General features: G+C 42.5%; 1 protein-coding gene across 1 annotated transcript in view; it reads left to right on the top strand.

Moving 5' to 3' along the window:
* The window catches only part of csmd2 (CUB and Sushi multiple domains 2), a 242,841-nt gene that overhangs the window by 28,436 nt on the left and 197,904 nt on the right, over window positions 1–16,501 (top strand). Inside the window, exon 3 of the mRNA XM_034599719.1 lies at window positions 14,239–14,351. Coding sequence (XP_034455610.1) covers window positions 14,239–14,351 — 113 coding nt within the window. The remainder of the gene's footprint in view (window positions 1–14,238; window positions 14,352–16,501) is intronic.

The raw sequence follows: 16,501 nt of genomic DNA, 5'->3' as shown, positions 1-16,501 counted from the left end.
ACTGCAGTTTTCCTTTTTTAAGTAACTAAAGGCCCTAACATGTTTTTTTGATCATCTTGTGGATCAGCTGCATTATTTTTCTATCATATTTCTCTTCAACGATACCACCTGCTTATACATAAAAAGAGATGTGTTTGCATGCATTTAGCTTTAAATCAGCGATAATGTCCTATTTTATCACTTCTAAGCTAATGCTAGTCATATAGCAGACCTACATAAATGTAAATGTATATAAACAGTAGTGACTGTTTCTCTCCCATATCCCTCGCAGCGTGTGTTGTGTTAGTGTGCCTCCACGTCTCCGACTGTATGTGTGAGCGGGCACAATGTTAGTCAATGAGTCAAGCTTGAAGAGGGCCAATGTCTGCAGGTCAGGGTGAGAGTGGCTGACGTACACCGACACGTCCCGCTGGAGAGCGCTCGCCATGGCAGTAATTCTTCTTCTGTGAAGGCCTTGACCATCAATCAATTGTGCCGCACATACTTTGCAAAATGACTCCAGCTCTCCAACATGTGTTTGCATACACACACACACACACACGTTTCCTCTTTGTGCGTTCAACCCAAGCTCCACATGCTTTATGTCAACATGTTGTGCAACATCTATTGAAGGAGTATATTGTGTATGTGTGTGTGTGTGTGTGTGTGCGTGTGTGTGCTAGAGAAATATGGCTTCAAGGCTGTGTGGTTTTACTTCTTTGAAGTGGTCATGATTATGCATCTTATTCAACACCTTCCACGTACACATCCATGTAATCTATGTAGGTAGATTATTTTTTCATACACACCCCCAGACATATGCAAGCAAACACACACACACACACACACACACACACACACACACACACACACACATGCACACTGTTGGATTTATGGGTCCTCTGAATCTGGGCTGTTAATGCAGAGACTGCCACTTATCAACGCCAGCTTTAACGACAGACTGCTAAAAACAGGGGGAAGAGTGATAGTTTGTTTTTCATCATCTTGCGCCGGGGAAAAAAAAAAAAGTGAAATGATGTGGAGATTTATGGCATCTGCTCACCTGCGAGGCAGAATTATTAGGCCCCGTAACCCCAGATTAGAGAAATAATCAACTAGATGGCTGTGAATTTATCCCCTGCATCCTGCGTATCACTCATTGTGTGCACTGCTATTGACATTCTCCTGTCCCGGGGCCTATCAATGTTCTTAACAGGAAACACTTCACCAGCGGCATGAAATGAAATGTTTTCCTGCCGAGATAAACAATTAAATACGCATTGCACCCTTTCAAGAAGATGTGTCATTCTCAGGGCTCCTCTACTCGCTCACATTCTTTTGTGTTGTGGGAATGCACCTCATTATTTGTTAAGGCCGGCCTATTGATAATTTTAGTCTCCAGGGGTGAAAATATAATCACCAGAAACAAAGGTATAATTATCCCCATGGTGCTCCCTGGTCTCATTTTAGCCAGTTAAAAAAATATAATATATATATATATATATATCATTATTCCTTTTGCCTTGTACCGTTCCAGTTACTAAAATGTGAATGCAAGTATTCAAGAAATGGGACAAAATCAAAATTAGGTTGAATAAGTTTAATTGTTTGGCCAGAAATTGGTGGAATGTTGGTGGAGACAATTTTTTATAGTTTTTTTTTTGATTATTGATGCATAGCACAGCAGCAGAGAAAATTAACATACAAATGTGAAATATTTCCAAACATAGACTAGATCGTATCAGAAACAGTTATTTGAAAATGTTGTCATCTACAAATATTTGATTAAAAAAATCCATCTATTCAAAGTTAGTCCCGTGTACAAAACCCACAAATTGACATGCATTGTTTTCATTTACATGTGTGTAGTTTATTTTGAATCTTGATGAGCACATACAGTACCAACGAGTATGTACATATAATTTGACAGCGATTCATACAAGAATTTCATGAAACAAATTGATCAAAAACCACCTTACAAAGGGATGGTGGGAGGCAGATCTTATGCGTTTCTCACTGCAGGGAATTCAATGTGTTGATTTGCGTGACAACTTATGCAAATCTCGTCAGTCACAATTTTCCAATTACAATTCCTGAGGCGCAGCGCGACTCGTGAGCGCGCATGCGCGGCAGGTTTAGCATGCGCAGCGCGTTGGAGAAGTGGGAAGAGCAGGCGGGGCTCGTGTCGTAGCTCATTTCACTGCCGTTATTACCTCGCTTGTTTGCAGTAATTTCAGATTGATCAAACTGTAGTGGAGGTTTACTTTTAATTTTATGTAATAATCATAATTTCTGTGAAAAAGAGCCATCTTGTAGTGGGGACTGTGTCTGTTGCATCGCCTAGGAAACAATGCAGCAGCTTTGTCTTGGTGAAATCGTGTTTGGATGAAACACCAAGTGCAATTGTTCGCATTTTTACAAATCAGACAAATCAGTGGAAACGATCCATTTCCATTCTTCTCTTCCATTGAAGTGAAACCCCGCTTCCATCGCTCTAAATGGTGCCGTGCTGCAGCCTTGATTCACCTCCGGTATAAACTCTGTTCAACCAATCCTGCACGGTCAGCCTGATTTTAGCTGACGTCACATTACTGCAGGGCGATGGTGGTTGAAGGATCAGGTCAGCACCTGCAGGTCAACGGCTGTTTTGCAAAACCAGGTGACTGTTTTGCAAACTAATTCAGATAATACATATTCATTCCTTGTTTAGATGAGATTGATACAGAGTATTGTGCATCAATGGCTTCTCTCTCTCTCCATGGATGAAAATGCCAAAAAGTATTTTAACCAATGCTCTATGCCAGAATCAAAAATCGGTTTCTTTGTTTCTTCGATATTCTTTCTGCCGTAATTAGTGGTTTATGTTATAAAGTCTGAGGCGATGTGCTTGTGCTGTTTATATATAATCCGGTTTCTCATGCATATGTAAGTAGTGGTGAACACACATCATATACATGCTCTCAAGCGCTTTCCAGAAATGCATAAAAAACCCTTCAGCCTTAAACGTTTGACAAAATGACAGTGGTAAGAGCTCTCGCACAGAGCTCCCCACAGCGCACAGACATGGAGTGATACACTCTGCTGTGATACTTCATCTGTGTGTCACTGATGATGTAAGATTGTATGTTCTGCCATTTGTCGTTATGCATGTTGTTAATCACGCGTTCCTTTGAGAAGACACTAAAATCTGTCTGGTTTGAAAAGTGTTTGCCTCCATGAGAAATGATCCAAATCAACTTTAGACATATCTGCAATATATAGCGACAGCCGTTTCTGGAGAAATCCAAAATGCCGACAATGAGGACACCTCCGCCTGCTGAGAAATGTCCGTCCTGATTGGATGATGAGCTGCAGACCTGCGGCCCACCTCCTGTTTGTGTCTCCAATGTCTGATATGTCACAGTCAAATAGGGAGACAAATAACTGCATAAGGCTATTGACTGAACTGCAGGTGTGTTCAGCAGCCATGGTGAGAAACCAATAGGTTATTCAGCTGTGCAATGCAGCCACCGACTTTTAGGGCCAATTAAAAGGAAAACAAATATTTAAGGAAAAAAACGTAATATTGCGAGGAAAAATATGTAAATGTGTGATAATACATTTGAAGAATAAAGAGAGTAAAATAATATTACGAGGACAAATTTGTACATTTACTAAAATAAAGTTGAAATAGTAAGAAAAGTAAATGAATTTACCAAACAAAGTTTTAATACTAAGAGATGGGTTAAGTGTCATTTCACAGGGGAAATATTTGAAGATCAGCCTGCGTCAAAATGAGGATGTTAGGCTAAGTTTTTTAATTATTACTCTATTGTCGTAATGTTACGACATCCCTCTCAATTATGACTTCATTCGCGTACTATTTTGACATTATTGTCATAGTTTTACGATTTATTTTTCTTGAAATGACCCTGATACTTTGTATTTTGGAGATTTGAGCATTTTCGCTAAAATAAGGTTAAATTGAATAGACATAATTTCACATGATTTAAATCATTTTAGCATTTGATGTCTTTTTTGCCACTTCATTTAGAATTTTTGATGTTTCTCAATATCTTGAAATGGACTCGCCAACGTCTGATATCAGTCTCTTTTATAATCCTAAAAAAATCTCTTTGTGCCTTTAATAAGACAATTTAAAAGAATCCCATCCTCAGGCATACACTGTATCCCTTGTAGAAGAATATAATGTATTATTATTTGTCTGAAATTGCCCAGACTGTTTTCATTAGACTTGTCTTGACCTTGTCTTGAGCAAACTCATGGAGACAAGAGTTTACTTGGCAAAGCAAGAGTAGTGTCTGTTGCGTGTGTGAAATCATTTCTCGGACTGAACTCAATTGAAGTGTGATGTTTGAAAAACATTCCATTTTAGCTCCCTCTCACTGCAGGGAAAAATGTAAGAAAAGAAAAAGAAACAAAACAACAATATGGGGGCATAGAACCGTGGGTATTTACCCCCCCCCCCCAAAACCCCACTGCTAAAACCAGAGGAAATACATTCCCTTTAGCTGTAATCTATGGGACTGTGAAACACTGTCACGCCATTTGTTTCCCAGCTTAGGCAAATCCCTGGCATATTTTTCAAGCCTCTGTTGATTTTGCATTTTATTTCTTTGTTTTTTTTCCTTTTTTTCCTTTTTTTCTTTGTGCTGCCGCGGTTATATTTTCCTTCTTTGACTTCATTCTTTCCCTTTGTTTTCTCTCGTTCATCCCTGGGAGACACTGAGCATAACAGTCTAATTAGGTATCCAAACACCTTGTGAAATGTGATAATGGATGAAAGGTGCATGCACGTACACACACACACACACACATGGCATACAAATAGGCAAATGCTTTTTGGGGCCAGTTGCATTTGTGCTTATTTAGATGTGAGGGAAGTTTCAGTGAGCTGTTCCATCAGAAGCAATGTGAAGAGTGTGAATGGGTCTGTACAGAAATTACATGAATTGCAGTGCAGACATGTTGAGGGCTGCACAACGAAGAGACAGAGGACATTAACGTTGAGTTCTAGAGGCAGAGAGGGACGTAAGGAGAGGCTGTCAACAACACACAGACACAAGACGAATGGCGTCTGGGCACATCAGCGTTTGCGAGAGCCTGCAGCTACTTCTAGATCACAACCAGTGCTTTTTTTTTTTTCAGTCACACAAACACACCACAGCCATCCCCCCTCCTCCTCCTCCTCCTCCTCCTCCTCCTCCTCCTCCTCCTCCTCTCTCTTTTTCCCCTCGCTGTCTCCTTCCCTCTGCTGCTCTTTGATCATCCTTGCCACACGAACGACAGCAGAGCGACGGGTAGAAAGTAAATAGCGTCGGTTGGGCGCTCCATCGGTCACCGTGTCCCTATTAGCCCCACTGGCTAATCAGATCCTCTACCCAAGCTTGTTTTGGGGGTTTATTAGTGGCATCCCTCCACGCAGCGAGGGAGAAACTGAGGATCACAGTGAAAAGCTAAAGGGAGGGAGAGAGAGAGAAAAAAAGAAAGAGAGACCAGTGCACATTTTGAATATAGAGTCAGAGCGTCATCAAACGTCTTAGGAAGAAACGTCAGTGCATCACTGCACGTGTGCAGGAAAACGTCTGATTTCAAAACAATGGGCATTGATATGATGCTGTTAGCCTCCACTACTGCTTATAGACTTTCTAGCCTGGGTGCAGGGATTTACACCCATTGAGCCACAAGAGCATTAAGCTGAGTTCACACCATTTTAAGCCTGTTTTGCCAGTAGCCAATGTTTTTTGCGACTCAGCAACAACTCTCCGATTGGGGCCCGATTAGTGGTCGCCAATCGTTATGTGTGAACTCTTCAAAGAGCGAATAGAATTGTCCGCTGATTAAATTCCCAGCCCGTGGCAACTCCAGCCACCTTTAACCAATCGGAGCTTAAGGTGGGTGAAGGTATATGTAGTGGTCAGGTGCCCCCCAGATTTTTTTACACAGCATGTCTGTAATCGGGGAAATCAAGCAGCAACCATAAGTGTGATGGACAGGGTAAGACAGACCCAGTGCAGCTCGGGTCAGGTTCGGACAGAAAGAGTCATAATGCATGGAGGGTTTGAGTCGAGGAGGATGTAGTGTAGTGTGAACTTAGCAACTGAAGGTCTGTCTTACAGTTCATTTCATATGCGTGTGCTGGCCTGTCTAGTTTTTTTGTGCAAGTCAGAAAACCATATCTTTATGTGCATGGCACAGGGGGTGCTATCGCGTCGAAACAGGAGAGGGGGGCCTTTCCCAAACACACAGTAAAATCCCCATCAAACCGTCATCATTATAATCATTACACTTGTGGAAAATAGCGACAGAAAAAAATGGCATCGAAAATAAGTGTGGTTGAGGTTTGTAAAAAGTTGACTTTCAAAAAATGATATTTGTTTGTTTTTATGTTTGATAAAACATTTACTGCTCCTAGCAACCGTCTCTGCAGCTTCCATGTTGACAGAAAAATGGCATCGGTGCGTCACCCATTATTGATCAGTAGTAGGGGGAAAAATAACGGGAGCGCAGTATCAGGCTGAATGAATGAATGGATGAAGCAGAGTCTGTCTACCAGGCTGATGGAAAAACAGCCCTGCACAACAAGAGTAAACAAACAGGAGTCCACAAGGTTTTGTTGCGGATACGACACAGTAGACGAGGTCAGAGACAGACGATGAGTCAAAGACAGGAGGAGAAACGCACAGGGAACAAATGCAAGGCTCAAGGGTTTTCATCAGCTGTGTGCTGTCCTAAGTGGCTGCATCATATCTTTTTAATCTGGGAGATTTCGGAGAAGAGCAGCCAGGATTGTGTGCATAAGCGTTTTTTTGTGTGTTTGTCTTCACTTACATTCCCATCGTGCCTTTTGCTCTGCATCACTGCACTTAGCCAGCTCTGTCTGTTAAACCTGAGAGAAACGCTGACGCATCGACGCATTATTTGGACTTCGTTGAGCTTTGTGTTTTATTTAGGCAAAGCGTCGCCCTGTGACTGTGGCTGGAATCATTTTCACATAGATGAGTCTGAACCGACGAGGACGGTCACACACATATGCAAATGTTTCAGTGATGAACCTCCGGCTCCTGTTCAATTCCGATCTGTGTGGGCGAGGGGGCGAATGTAACAGTTGCTTCCTGTGGCGAGGGCAAATTGCAGTGTGGCTTCACATGGCGTTCAACTTTGGTGACGTAAATGTGACCATGCCCCTAGACTGCATTTAAAGATGGACAATACGACAGCTCCCAAAAAGTGAGGCCAAAGCGGCTAGATTGCCTCCTGGTGGCTCGCCGCAGTACAGGTCATAAACCCTGCCTCCTCCATGTTAGCGGATGGGACACGGGCCTGTTAAAAATGTGAAAACATATTTTTCTCAAAGATGGTGAATCATTTTAGGTACATAACACAAATGCATTTCCAAGTGCTTTTTTTTTTGTAATTTTGGATTTAATATGTTATTCGATGCTGTAAAAACACAGTGAAACTGAATGTGATTGGTCGAGCTGGTGTATCAACACTGCCTAGATACTGCGGCTCCACCCCCTGATAGATACTGAGCAGACTCTAGCTCCAAAACACATCATTGGTGTAAAATGGTAGCGTTCATATATTTTGGCTTCATTTCTGGATACTGGGAGATGGTGGAGATGCGTTGTCCATCTTTGTATAAAATCTGTGGTCTGTACTCTAAATGTATGATATTGTAGATTATAGAATCAAATTATAAACTTGAGTGTGTTTGTTCAAATCAATAGTAGATTTATAACCTTCCATGCAGTATGGATATGTATACACACGCGCACAGACCTGCACACACACACACACACTGGCGAGTAAACAACAGCATCTCATGGCTACCACTTAGCTTTGTCACTCTCCTAAGGGCGAGAGTGGCACGGCATTGAATTAGTTTTTTTTTTTCCTCACCGCTAATTCCTTTCTGCCTGAGGATTATTGTGAAGCGATTTGTGCGGAGCAGAGTAAAACACAGTGGACGCATGAACGTCACCTTGTTTCATTTGTCAGCCTTGATTTGTTTGCTGTAAGTGTAATTGACTTATTCCTCTGCACGGGGAACAAATGAACAAAGAATGCAATTCCTTTTCTTTTTTTTCCTTTTAATCCATCTCTCTACTGAGCCATAATTTAGTCAAGTATTCTACACCGGTGCTTGTAATCATCATTTTTATTGCATATATTGTTTCCTTAAATGCATATTTGTCGGCGATATTACTTTATGTCACGTCTCATATGCATTTGTGTACATGTATTTACAAAACAAGCAACGTTATACGAAGTTGTACAAATCCTGCATGGCCTTCTCCATTTTCATCTATCTGCTGAATGTGATGTGTGTAACGTGGTACGAGGGGGACTGTGCAGCCCACCGTATTGCCTCACAGGTGTCCATGTTGGTGGGCAGATGCAGATAGCATCAGGACAATGTAATGCACTGTTAATGGAGTGCAGATAGCCTGGAGATAAGCAGTCACATCAGTCACTCACTTGCTGACCAGCGGGGACTCCAGGGGAAGTAAATCTGTGTGTGTGTATGTGTGTGTGTGTGTAAGACATAACTGCATATACCAACCCTTAGGTGGAATTAGATTGAAGGAATAGATGCAATTCAAGAGTACGGAGCGCTTATCTGTAGCAAAGCCGCTGGTACAGTGTTCTATAACTCCTCCACTCATTCATATGCACACATCCTTTAGTTCAACTGCTGATGACTTGAGTCTCTCTGCACAGCGACAACTAATCGGGCCTGTGTCGCCGCCCGTGCATTTTCCCTGCCCGGACGTGAACACGTCTGCAGAGTGATGCTTTAAATCACTGTAAATGATCCACTTGTTTAAAATTCTCTTTCAATTATTAGTTATATACTTGTTTTAAATCACCTCACTCTATTATCTCTTACGATTGGATTTTTTTTTTCCTATTATATAAATCTTTCTATTTATTTCTATTCTATCCAATTCATTTTCTTAATTGCTTTACTTATTTAATTAAATTACATTTTATTTGTATTTCAGTCTCCTCATTGGTGTGTTCGGGGGTTGGACAGGTGGGCTTGCTTTTGTTGCCTGTCCATGGGGCTTCTTCGGTACAAGCTGACTGGTGGGGAGTAACATAAAAAGAGCCACGGAGGTTATATGCCCGGGACCCCCAGCTGGTCCTGTCGTCTTTTCTTAGTGCTCTATTAAGCACTTGCTTTGTGTGTGTGTGCATGTGTGTGCGTCCGTGTGTGTACTTCAGAGGGTTGTTTGAAGCACTTTGTGTCTCATTTTGTTTGTATGAATAGTGCTGTATAAATAAAGTATGATTGACTGATCCATTCATGGCTTTTCAATCGTTCTGCACATTACGTTTCCACCTTTTTTTCACCAGCCACTCTCCCACTCCCCTCACCGTCCAATCCAGACGGCTCCTTCCCCCTTATATCAGCTGCCCTCCCCCACCGTCCCGTCCCCCCCTCCTCCTCCAGAGACCCTGGTTTGTTAATGACTTCACTGCGGTTTGTCTCTCAGTTGGCGCTGACTGCGGTTGATTATCTCCGCATCAGCATTCAGTGTCAGGAACATCTGAGAGAGACTCTCCCACCCTCGTTGTTCAACCCCCGATGCGCAAATACCTTGTGATGTCGCGCACGTCTGAATATTAACAAGCGCTCGCATTGCCACAGCGCACCTCTTTTCAGGAGGAAGACGGAGTGGTGAGCCCTTTTCATTCAGGAGGATGCCAGTCTTGTTTGAATTATTGATGGCGTGTGGGATCTGCGGAGGGCTGCGTATGAGAGTTACAAACTGTTGCCCCCTCTAGCTAGTTTCACCTGTGGTGGTGGTGGTGGTGGAGCTGTGTGTATACTTGCTGGACAATGCGACGTGATGAATCCAAAACAAGCAGAAATCCATTCATGCAGAAGAAAAAAAGTGGCGTATTTTATCACGCGCTTTTACAAGGACGGACCTTTTTAGATGCTGCAATCCCATGAGCTCAAGCGAAAAGTACTAAAAGCCTCTGATTACTGGTGACACGTCTGCAGGCATTCGGATTTAACACCACGAGTTCTAACTGAAATGGAGAACGCTGAAGGCTAACTATGAAACTCTATCAAGGCGAGATCACGGCCTCCAGAGAAGTGATGTGGTGCATTACAGCTTACCCGAAGAGAACGGATAAGAAGGCTGATAGAGATACAGTCTAATTGCTTGTGAAAGTCGTCCTATTAACTGGAGGAATTAAATCATGTCTGTGGGAATGGAGTGCCATCTTAACCTCTGCTAGGCTACACAGGCTACACACAGGTCAGCCTTTTTTTTTTTCTACTGGTGGGAGAGCCAGTGATGAGTCACACACACACACACACACACACACACACACACACACACACACACACACACACACACACACACACACACACACACAGCAAACCGGAAACAGTTTGATATTTTTTATGTTTTAGTCGTTTTTAAATTGAGTTTTCATTTTTATTTTGCCTAAAAACAATAAATGCTAGTACTGGAACCATTCATGTGTGTGATTGAGTGTGTTTGCATGTGTGTGTGTGCTTTTTTTGTGTGTTAGTGTTTGTATATAGTCTGATAGGCACAGATATGCTAGAGCGCAAACGAGTGTCAGGTCCCTACCTTGACCGCTGACAAGTTATAGCTGCGTAGGGTCTCATAAAGAAAGAGATACACACACACACACACACACACACACACACACACACACACACACACACACACACACTTAAACTAACACACGAAAACCTACACATATTGTTCTTCGCTCGGCACTTCAACTCCCTCTCCCTCCCCCTCTCTCTCTTAGCACCCATCATTTATGGGCTAATGTCTCCCCTCTACTCGGCCATCAAAATCTTGCTGCTGTATCTGTTTTTCCTTTTTTCTTCCTCAGTCTTCTCATCTTTTTTTTCCCCCTCGTCTTCATCATTCCTTCTGGGTGAAAATCTGCTGTATCAGCACTGTGCTTATCCTCCACCCCAAGTACGCACGCACACACACACACACACACACACACACACACACACACACACACACACACACACACACACACACACACACACACACACTGACTGAGGTTAAAGGACGAAACACATTTGAGGGAGAGGGATGGGACTGTCACAAACACACATGCTTGGAAATGTTCAAATGAAATGAGTGTGTGTGTGTGTGTGTGTGTGTGTGTGTGTGTGTGTGTGTGTGTGTGTGTGTGTGTGTGCGTGTGTGTGTGTGTGTGTGTGTGCGTGTGCCTGTGTGTGTGTGTGACATCATGAGCATGAATCCCTGAGTAGCGTTGAGGCCTAATGAAGGAGTTTCTCACCATGACTCATCCTCGCTCAGAGAACCCTGATGGTTAGTCTTTGCATGTCTCCCTCACCTCCCTGCTTTCCATACTCCGCCCTCCCTCCACCCGCTCTTCACCGCTGCCATCTCTCCTCATTACAATATCTCCAGTCCATTCCCATGCAGCCATCTTTCTTCAAATATACTCTGCCCCCCCCACCTGTCTGTCTCACCCCCTCTCTTGTTCCCATGGGCACTGGTTGGATAATTGGAAGCAGAGGGTCTTCGTTGAGATGATGCTGAGGCCAGTCAGGTGGAAAGCCCTCTTAATAGACCTTTGCTCTCTCTATACACACACACACACACACACACACACACACACACACACACACACACACACACATGCGTGCATACACATGCTCTTATGCAAACACTAACGCACACATACAGCTTATACTCTTTAGTGTGGATGCAGCCGTGCACACACACATCCACCCATTCTCCTCCTCAGAGGCCCTTGTGTCTGAGATTACTCAGCTTTCCCAAGTCGAGAACCACCCGATGATTTCCCATAACTGTGCTATTTTTCTTAACTTCTCTCTCTCTCTCTCTCTCTCTCTCTCTCTCTCTCTCTCTCTCTCTCTCTCTCTCTCTCTCCATCAGTTTACCACTCACTTGAGACACCTGCGCTGCATATCCGCTCTTTTGTGTCGCACAGCTACAATCATATCTCGCATCTTTTTTCTTGATAGCAGGCAATTCCCGAGTCTGCCTTTTTTTTTCTTCACAACGCCGGCAGCAGAGCTCGCCACAGTCCGTATCACATGACAATATTTAATCTCCCCACATATGTGAGGCCTGCTCCTTTGTGTTGTCTGGAGGTATCCGTTTTGTTCTCACCCAACCGACTCGGGCCTCGTATCTAGTTTTTTGCCAGATGATCACGATTTGGAAGCGCCAAGAATCCCTTCTAGTTTGCAGAACCCCCACCCCCCTTTATTCAGCCACTCCATCACACCCTCTATGCACCCCGCCTTCCCCGCAGTGCATTGCTCAACCAAGATGGCTGCCTTCCAACTCAATTTGCGGTCAGCGAAGGGGCTATTTGCATGAACATGTGTCCCATCGTTTAGCTGATATCCCACCGTGACAATCTGACAGAGAGGAGTGAAATCGTGCATATATTAGAGTCCTCTTCTCTTTTTCATCCAATTCATCTTACCCGCACTGGTGTTTGGCTTTTTTTTTTGTATCCCTCCCCCACCTCCAATGTGATACTTAATGTGAATAAGTGAAACACTGTGGCCTCTTAACGCTAAGAGATGGAAGGGAGGGGTGACGCTGACTGTGGAGAGAGTTATGCACGGGGAGTGAGAGAAAACATGTGGGAGCAGAAAATTGAAGTGGCACTTGGGAAGGGTAAATTCAAGGACGATCCAAAATTGAAGTGACCAGCATTGTCCTTTATTAGAATCTGTAAATCAGGATACTCATTCATATATATCCATGCACAGAAGAATCTGGCAACATATGAAACCTCCTGTTAAAAGCTAATAAGACAAAACTCATTACTCAAAAGTATATAGCTTGTTTCCAACGTCCTTTTTGTGCACTTGTTAATAATCCCTCGGAGGCTGTTAACTTGTTACAGTGATTTATTAAGCGTCTCCAAACTGAGTGAGTCTGTCTGCTTTTACCTCAATGAATCAGAAACACCTCACTGTAGTTTGACTCTGTGACTGTATAAGAATGATATGCCTGATCTATATATTATATATCCTCTGAAAAAATCAACGTAAATGTTGGAAAAAGCCCTGTAAAAAAACAATCCTGGATGTGCACCAAAATTTAAGGGGTTCTTTTCTGACCCATACCGCATTCTTTCACCAAGTTTCGGGATAATCCGTCATGTAGTTTATAGGCAATACTGTTAATTAAACTATAAAAACAGACGGAAAATCCTCAACAATATTTCATCATACATTCCCATTTCAAACATGTGTTTGGCCATGTAAAAGCTGGCAATACATTATAAAGTATTAATTTTCATTATTTTTTTTAAACTGAAAACGGCACATGTTGTATCTCATATCATTCAAGCTCACGTCACACAGTTAACACTTTGCACCACAAGAGGGCACTAACATCTTATCCATGATCTTTTTTATTAAATTAGTAATGCATGTCTTCTTACATATTACAAACAATAGGACCAAGTCTCATCTAACAGCGTTGAAACTTAACACATCTTAATGACCGACTCTGTCGACAACTATCGCTAAAGAAAGAGGCTGAAAACTCCGGAGGACGTTAGCTAAATATATAATTTGGAAATAATATAGTGTTATTGGCGATAGTGTGAGCTGTAAACTGGGCTACCCAATGTTTTGTTGCGTTAAGACTCAAACCATATAAACAGGGGGAAAACTGAAATGCTAAAGTGTGACTGAAATATCCTTTATTTACAAGTAGCTTCTCATTATTGTGTTAGACTGATAGTAAAATAAGATTTGGAAATGAAAGGAAAATTGAGTATTGAAGTTGCAAAGTCGACAAAGCTACAAATAACAAATATTTCCTTTTCCAGTTGATTCCACATCTGAAAACTACTGGATGCTTATTAGAAATATCTGTTGACTCAGAGTCTGACGGTTTTATGTTTGTTCATCTGTCGGTTCCTTCCCACAGCGTGTTTGTAATTCATTCTGTGGATATATGATTGCAGTTACTCTTTCTTCACCGAGGGAGACTGAGGTTTTCTCTCCTGTTGAGGTCCTGGCATTTTAATAATTTGTGGATGATTCAGAGCCTCGTTACACAAAGCGCTATCCCTGAATGCCTGAGGGAACAGCTGGCTTGACGGAAGCGAGCGGGCTCCGTACCTGACCTTGCGACCAACTCGGCTGTTGATTGGACCTTTTTTTTCCTGTCCTGACTGATCATTATTGTCCTTCTGTCCATTTGTTCTCAGGTTAACGGGGTTCCAGCTGCCTTCACCCATTGTGAGCACAGGCTCCAGGCTCACACTGTGGCTACTGTCTGACTACGCAGTCAGCGGGCAGGGATTTAAAGCCGCCTATGAAGGTAACGCAACTTCTATGTTGGTTTCAGAAAAAATTGTATTGTTGTTTTATTCTTTTCTTTCCTGCAGCATAAATGTGGATGTGATGCATTTAACACAAATGTCAAATTACTTGTGTAATGAGGCACATAAGCTCCTTCTCAGATTTGTGACTCATTGCCCTCGTGTCAGTAATTTATGGCAATAATTTCAAATGTGATGAGATCATTCAGTCGCTCCTGTTGCTGGTTTTTAAGGGAACAAGGGCAACATCTTTTAAATAAAGGGAGAAAACAAAGTGTGAAGGGGAAATAATGGTGTATAGCGTGACTCACACTGCACAGCAAAGGTAGCGGTGTGCACTGAACTCACTGCATCCTGAGACGATTAAATTTAAAGCCAGCTAGGTTATCGCCTCTCCCTTCCCAGGCCAGGACAGGAACCTTTATCGCGGTGACGTGGAATGCTTTATGACCCGTGGCGGGATGATATTAATGATGGCACGCTTCAAGCCCACGCAGGGGGAAAAAGGCGAGCCTGATGAGTGGGGAGGGAAGGAAATACAAGCGAGCGACTAATTAGGCTAATTACCTGACAGGGGTCTGTCAGTCTTTTTGAGATATTACGAACGTGGGGATGTGGCTCGATGGAGCAACGTCAGGCGACTCGGGAGGCCCGAGACCACATTGCGTGACGAGATAAAAACCAAAAGATAAAGGAGGAAAGAGACTGTTTGTTAACTCCACTGGGGGGGGGGGGGGCGCGTTGTTACTTTAGTGCTCATCACTAGAAACAAAACTGACGTGTATGCGTTCTGACCTTGAATGATACAGTTGTCGGGAGCTGCAAGTATTTTTTAAATTATGAATTTCCGTAGTTTTAATGCAACATGCAGTTATACGCTCCAGTCTTTGACATGCTCATACATCAATGAAGCTTAGGGAATAATGTAATCTGATTTTGTTACCAGGGAGACAGGATGAGGGATATCAAGCATGTTGAGCACCATGGGAAACGTGTGCAAAGCCATAATTACCTGTCACCCACCTCACATGACACTGGCGAGACCAACCGCAATGACCTGTGTTTCACGGGGAGAGCGAGAGGCCCCCCGCTGTGCTGACAGGTGATACTGCACTGAAGATTACAGGAGATATGCAGAGCACAGTGTCAGTTCGTTTGTAGCCGAACGGAGGGTGGGGGGGCTCCCACCGATAGCTTTTCATTTCACACAGGATATGCACATTTATGAGTCGTAGAACTCTTTTCCTCAATCGCCAGATAAAGCAGAGCCCCGGCCATTTTCTGCTTCCCTTCATCACGCTCTGTTATATTCCATTCTCTGCTTCCTTTGAACCATTTTGACAATTTCCTCATGGCTTATATCGCTTCTTTGACTTTTCTGTGCCACCGAAATCCCACTACGCTGGAGATGGACCTGCTACATCTGGTTTCTGATTAGATTAACACCAAGCCTAAAATCAGCAGGTTAGGAAGAGCAGTATTTTGGGGTATTTTCCATGCCGACCAAAGTAAATACTTTTCTTTTCATGAATACATCAGTAGTCATTGTCTGTGACATTTGTATGTAAGATTGAGTAATGTCTGAAACATTTAGAGAAGAGATGAAGGAGATTTTAAATGAGATGTATTATGCATTTCTCATTTCTTTCTCTAGCGTTTCATCTCGGTATTTTTGTGTTAGTGCAATTCCAAGTGCTTCACATAAGATTGACAATATGATAATAAGACAGACATTCAAAAAACAATTTAAAACAATTTGCGACTAATTCACGTAGACAAATGGAGATAACAATGAACAAAGAAATGAATAGACAGAAAAATACAAATGAATATGATATAATAAAATGGTTGATAAAAGAGTGGAACAAAAACTAAAAGAAAAGAAAAGAAGAAAAAAGAAGAATGAAAATAATAGATCAGAGTGAAACAGAAGTTGAGGTAGGATCTAGAGCCAAGCGTTTCTGACAGAGGCTGAAAGGAGGAGCTGCAGCTATGGACAGAATGAGCAGGGACATCAGAGCATGTAAACCTTTTGAAGTAATAACCCAAATTAAAAATATGAACCTGAATATGAGCATAATAAGTCTTCTTTAAAGATTTAATTTAAAATTCGCCCGATCCACTTTCACTATAAATCTTTTCTTCTTGT

This window comes from Hippoglossus hippoglossus, chromosome 11 (assembly GCF_009819705.1).
Source record: "Hippoglossus hippoglossus isolate fHipHip1 chromosome 11, fHipHip1.pri, whole genome shotgun sequence".
NCBI classification, from domain to species: domain Eukaryota; kingdom Metazoa; phylum Chordata; class Actinopteri; order Pleuronectiformes; family Pleuronectidae; genus Hippoglossus; species Hippoglossus hippoglossus.
Note: the sequence above shows the minus strand (reverse complement) of the source record. Positions and strands in the feature narration are given on the sequence as shown.